The sequence below is a fragment of the Tupaia chinensis genome, unplaced genomic scaffold (assembly GCF_000334495.1).
Source record: "Tupaia chinensis unplaced genomic scaffold, TupChi_1.0 Scaffold000270_1, whole genome shotgun sequence".
Classification (NCBI taxonomy): Eukaryota; Metazoa; Chordata; class Mammalia; order Scandentia; family Tupaiidae; genus Tupaia; species Tupaia belangeri.
The window spans coordinates 5,681,392-5,687,485 of record NW_006159750.1 but is presented as its reverse complement, the minus strand read 5'-3'; the positions used below and the strand labels follow the sequence as shown (position 1 = coordinate 5,687,485).

Below are 6,094 nucleotides of genomic sequence, written 5' to 3'. Positions count from 1 at the left end.
GCCTAGCCCCTCTAGGAGCCATGGCACAGAATTCCACGTGGCCTATCGGTGGCATTCCAGGGGGAGTTATGGATGAGAACCCCGGGCACAGAAAGAGCTTTCTGTAGATATGCCCGAGGTTAGAAACAGAGGGACATGGCCAGGGGACAGAAGAGACCAAGAAACGTGACCCTGCCTGACAGCCACCAACCACTCCACGCACATGACCGTCCACAGTGACACTTCCACATACAACAGAAGAGAAAGATCACCCCCCCACACACACCCATCACCCCATGCACACACACACACACACACAAACACACACACACACATGCACACGCCTCCTACACGGTAAGTCCTGAGTCCAGGGAGCCCCAGGGAACAAGACGAAACACAGCAGGGGTGGTACAGGCTTTACTGTGGATCAGACAGGGCTGGGGCAGGGCCACAATGGGGGAGTAGGTGTACCCGGGTAAGCCAGTTTTCAAGGCTGTGCTGGGGATATCAGGGTCCACTCTGGCTCCTTAAAGCAAGACAGCCTCGACCTGGAAGGACGGCAGGTGGGCTCCAGTGCAGGGCAGCAGGAAGGGAACGCTGCACAGATGTGGACAGCTGGCTTAAAAGAGCCGCGCAGGGAAAAGGGATATGAAAACACAAAGTGACCCAACACGGCCTGGGGAGAGGCAGCAGAAAGAGGACGGGTTGGGCGTGCTGATGTGGGGGTCAGGGCTTGGGACCCCCAGGCCCAGGTCAGCAGGCCAGCCCTGGCTCCTCACCCCATACCTGGCACTGCAGGGCTCTATTTGTTCCCCCACTTGGCTATCTTTAAAAACAGAGGGCTTTTGATGAAGCGGCTGGACTTCATGTAGGCAGAGATCTTCTTCAAGCCCTGAAAATCAATCAATCAATCGATCAATCAATCAATTAAGCGCTCAAGGTTCACAACTGACTGGGGGCACCGCATCTGAGCACAGCAGTCCAAGACCCTGACTGCAGCCTGTCCATGGGGGTCAAGGGTTGGGTCTTCACAGCCTGCTCAGGGCCAGCTCTGTGGAGTTTCCTTCAGCTGATGTGGAGCATTAAGAAGAGCTGCCACTATGGAGACTCGACACTGTGCTAGAGTTTCAGCCAGGAGAGGTGACAACGAAGGGTTAGAAAGTCCTCTCAGCTGTCCTGCGGCCACCATTCATCCAAAGGGAAACCGAGTACACAGAGGTGGAGCCACTGCCCCTGCTCCCACAGCTGGCAGGCGGGGCAGGGCTGGAAGGCCGCTCGCGCTCGCTCTCTCCATTCTGTGCTCTCTCTACCCCAGGGCACCCCGCTCCCCCACAGCAGGCCCTGGCACTCCTCCATCTGCACAAGGACTTTCCTTATCACAGGGAGGCCCCTGGCTGACCTGGCTTTGCACACAGGGGAGGGACCTCTAGCAGGAAAAGGGGCTCAGAACCTGCCAGTGCAGCTTGGAGGAGCCCACATGTCACCCAGTGACTCAGCAAAACTCAGATGAAAGGGAGGGGGAGGGGACCAGCACAGCAAGGCCAGGCCAGGCTCTGCATTTCCCTCCAAGCAGCAGGGCCAGCTCCTCTGCCTGCTGCCTCAGCCCAGTCTCAGTGAGCCAGCCCACCCCATCTCCTCCCGCATCTGTCACAGGGGACCAGGCTCTGGGACACTTAGCTGTGTTCTGTGCCATCGTACCTGGAGACAGTGCCCAGGCCATTGCTAAAGGGCTCAAAGAGATCTGGGGTGCCTGGAACCGACAGGCCAGGCCAGGCAGGCCACAGGCTGCAGCCCTCAGCTCCCCAGCACCCTCCCACAGTCATGCCACCAGGCCTCAACCTGAACTAGAGCTGAGAATCAGCTCAGAAAGATCTCAAGATGCAGAGTCAGACAAGAAAACAGAATCTAGGCTCAAAATCTGCTAGACAAATGTCTAAAATCCCCAAAGTTATAGTGAGGTAGGTTCTGTTGCTCTTGAATACATTGACAATAGGTGGCAGGTCCAGATTGTGGTTCCCAGGACCCAGATACTACGACATGCTGCTCTCAGCCTGGTGTGCCCACATGTCTCCACTCTCAAGCCCAGGAAGGGGGTCACATTTATATTGACCACTGGCCTCATACAGAGAAGAACAGGAAACACCATGAGTGAACGTCAGCGAGCTGTCCTCAGACTCTTGGACATTGGAAGAAAGAAAGGTAGAAAATGGAAGTACCCCGCCATGGAACATTTTATAAAACTGCTTCAGGGAGGCACCTACGTATGAGTGGTCTTCACAAAGTTCATGGCAAAGAACATATTGAATAAAAACTATAAATTGAAATCAAAATGCTTTTGCGCTAAAATAAGGTTGTACTGTGGCCAGCAGGTGGCGGGCTGGTTGGGCAGCAGGATACTCCCCCATGGCTAACCATGAATCAAGTCCTGAACCTGGTGCCTTGCTGTTTCCCTTTTTTTCTCTCTCTCTGGTCAAATTAAAATAAATAAATGAATAAGTAAAAGAAAAATAACTTTTTTAATTAAAAAATTAAGTCCTACGTTAATTCCATTTTTAAATGGACTTTTGAAGTCCCCTCTTCTGTAGGTATATCCAGAACAAACAGCCCTGGCTCTCAGCACCGCGATGGACGTTGTTCCAGTGTTTCCCAAAGATCACGTGGGAATACTCTCAGTCTCTGGTTCTTAGCATCAGCCCTAACGAGTGTCAGTCCTACCAGTGCACCTGAGCCAGCAGCCCTGAAATCTTCTGCCTCTCCATAGTGTCCTGGGCAAAGAAACCCAGGCCGGACAATGGCCTGAGGCTTGTCATTTAGCACAAACAAGGGAGAGCCTCTGAGTGCTGCTCCTGAGAGCCAGAGGCTGAGGGGGCATCAGCACGCCCTCAGCTGGCTCTGAGACCTTCAGCAAAGGACTCGCCCGCTGTCATCTCAGTCTCCTCCCCTCTAAAATGAGAGAGATGATTTTAGCGGCCCTGGAGACATCCTGAAAGACTACATATGACACAGGACACATAAGAGCGGGGCACAGGTCCTGGCAGGAAGCCAGTGCTCAATCCATGCCAGCTTTTCTGCCTGTGAGCTCCAGAGTTCAAAAGCATCACCACAGAGGGGGAAGCAGAACGGGACACCCAAGAGGAAGAGGCCCAGGGCATCACCTCAACGCGGGACATGAACTCCTTCAGGTTTGGGAACGCGTCCAGGCACTTGGGCTCAAACATGTGGTGCTGGTCAAGGACGTCATAGACGATGAAATCCACAAAGGTGATCTGCAGAAGGCCAGGGGTGAGTGGGCAGGAACTCCGTCCATCACCGAGGAGGAAGGGCAGCCTGCCACCCCCATCTCCCTCCTGTTACCTTGTCCCCTGCAAACCAAGGCCTCTTCCCCAGGAACTGTGAGTACAGCTTCATCTTGTCAGGGATCCCCGCCAGGAACTCTGGCTTCAGTTTCTCCTGAAGAAGAAACCACTGTCACCACCCTAAGTCACAAAGTCCCAAGGCCAAGAGGAGGGTTTCCCATGCTGTGCATGGCCCCACTAGTCGGGTGAGCCGCCATCTTCCCTGAAATGGGGACAGGGACAATTTAGTACATCCACATTTATTTCACTCCTACTCAGTACCAGAACCATCTGTCAGAGACAGGGGAAGTCAGAAAGGACATGACACTCTCCCTGACTCTATCACCACTGGCCTGCAAACACCCTCCTGTGAAAATGATCCGGGGGTGCCCAGAGTACCAGATAGAGTCCAGACTCAGACCTTGGGCAGAATGAAACAAGTAAAGAACTAAAAAAACGCCAGCTTTTATGCAGCACTGAAGCATCCCTCAAAGAGGCCGGGTCCCACATAGTAAAGTGGTTCACATCCCTGGCCCAGTGACTTTGAATCTCATGAGCATGCGTGCATGTGGCCAGGATGCAATGGACCAGAGGACTGGAAGACGGGCGTGGTGCACGACCAGACCCTGTGGAGGGTGCTCATCTCTTTCTCTCTCCCTGTCTCTCTTCCTCTCTGTCTCAAGCCCTTTCTTGTGGGCTTAAAAATGCTATATCACGAAGAAGGAAAATAAATTAAAAAAAAAAAACCTGAAGAGCTTAGAGATTGAAGTTCGAATTTTATGCAGTAAAGTGACAAAAAAAAAAAAAGAAAGAAAGAAAGAAAGAAATGGACATGGAGAAGGTTCCAGAAAGCTGAAGAGAATTTGAGAGGTGGAAAGTAATGCAAAAATGCAACAAAACCTTTTGGTTAATCTAGAGCTACTCTTAGGAAAATGTCTGGATCCCTGACGGTGTCAAGGATAGGACAATGGGAAAATCATGCGTCGAAGTCTGTACACACGGGTACAATTTCCGCCCCGTCATGTACATCTTTTCCTCCTGATCTGAGTCTTTGTGCTCCTGGAACAGGCAGGTGGGGGGAGCCGGCTGGGAAACACAGCCCATGGCAGACGGCAGAGGTCAGAAGCAAAGGGATTTGAAACTCCATCACTGTCTGGAAACTGATGTTCCGTCCTGGAGAGTCTGGACTCTATCCTGAGAAGGTGGGAACTGATTAAAAGTTCCATACGACAGGAGTTGGGGATTGAGGGTCGCTCTGGTTGCAGTGTAGGAAACAGCTTGGAGGGTTGGCCAAACTAAGAGCTTTGAACAGGAAATAGAGCAGTGCATTTAGGAATGCGTGAGCTCTGGCTCCTGATTCGGAACATGCACAGCCCAGCCAGGTGACAGGACTCACAAAGTCAGGACTGTAGCAACATCTGATCATCTGAAAGCGGGTGTCCATAGCCTGGTTCTCCAAAATGTCCACACGAATCTTCTCCTCTTCTGTCTCCCCACCTGTGGCCCACAACAGAGACGCACACTCAGCAGCCCAGCCCACCCGGGCCCAGCGGGACGGCCACCGCGCCCCACCCCCACGGGCAGCCCCACTCACACAGGTTGTGCTTGCGGGCGATGTAGCGCAGGATGGCGTTGCTCTGGGTGATCTTGTGAGACCCATCTATCAGGTAGGGCAGCTGCGTGGGCAACACGCAGGTCAGCTGGGCTCCCGGGCTCCCCAGCACCCCGTGCCCTGGGCAAGGGCAGAAGGAGACCTGGCCCTCACTGTGCCTGGCCCACACAGGCCCTAAATGAGTTTATACGTCAGTGAATGAATGAGCTGGGACGGAGGGCATCATGGGGAGGCAGCGCAGGGAACCAGGAAGAGAGTAGCTGAGCAGAAGGTGCCTGACCCTAAAACCTCTAAGCTGGGAAAGGAGGTGCAGGTGGGGACCCCTTTCACCCTCCCCCATCGCCCCCTCCCCTGCACCTACATTGGGAAAGTCCAGCCCCAGCTTGAATTTCTCCTTCAGCCACTGGCTTCTGTCATAGTCAGGCGCTGCGGTGGGGAAGACCAAGTGAAAACAAACCTCCCGACCCAATCCCTGTCCCGGGGACCCTCAGAAGTCAGAGGCCAGGCACCCAGGGACGGTGGATCTGGAATCTGGACCATTCAGTCTCACATTCCAAGGTATGTTGGGGATTGGGGCTGGAAAAAAACGAAATATACTTGGAAGATCTCTAATACCTCCATAACTGCGGTTTACAAAAGATACTAGCACCCTAAGGGAGGCCCAACCCTATAGGCCCACAGGGCTCAGAGACCAGCTGGCTGCAGCTCCAGCTGCCAGAGGCCTGCAGAGGTAGCAGCAGGTGGCCAGGCAGGGGTGCTGAGTACCCAATCAGCATGAGTTGGGCAAGGTACGGCCACCGCCACGGAGGTCCCCACGTTACCATCTCCCATGGAGTACTGCTTTTCCTCATAGCTTGTGTCTGTGTATTCCAGGAGCAGGCGGATGGGGAGGGCCAGCTGGGAGAGATGACCCAGATGTCAGAGAGATTGACTGCGGGGTTCATCTCCTCTAGGAGACCTCCCTAAACCTAACCACCCCACAACTGGCTACCCCACCACACACACACACACACACACACACACACACACACACGGGCACGCACAAGCTCCTGTGCAGGGCGAGTAGGGGATCAGCGGGCCCTGGGGAGCAGTCCTCTGGAACAGACCCCCGCTGTTCGCCCGCCCCGCCCCCTCGCACGCGGCCCACCGGCCCGGCGGGCCCCCCCCC

The 6,094-nt window shown here is 54.3% G+C and overlaps 1 protein-coding gene across 5 annotated transcripts in view; it reads right to left on the bottom strand.

Moving 5' to 3' along the window:
• Window positions 1-378: 378 nt before the first annotated feature.
• The window catches only part of LOC102479291 (glutathione S-transferase Mu 2), a 22,442-nt gene continuing 16,726 nt past the window's right edge, over window positions 379-6,094 (bottom strand). For 2 of the 5 annotated variants that reach the window (XM_027772286.1, XM_027772287.1), the window contains 7 exons: window positions 5,748-5,823; window positions 5,288-5,352; window positions 4,909-4,990; window positions 4,711-4,811; window positions 3,334-3,429; window positions 3,135-3,245; window positions 379-871 (listed from right to left, as the gene is read on the bottom strand). In XM_027772286.1, the coding sequence (XP_027628087.1) occupies window positions 782-871; window positions 3,135-3,245; window positions 3,334-3,429; window positions 4,711-4,811; window positions 4,909-4,990; window positions 5,288-5,352; window positions 5,748-5,823 (621 nt within the window). In that variant the 3' untranslated portion in view covers window positions 379-781. The remainder of the gene's footprint in view (window positions 872-3,134; window positions 3,246-3,333; window positions 3,430-4,710; window positions 4,812-4,908; window positions 4,991-5,287; window positions 5,353-5,747; window positions 5,824-6,094) is intronic. The other 3 variants (XM_006149541.3, XM_006149540.3, XM_014588210.2) reach the window with 3 other exon arrangements.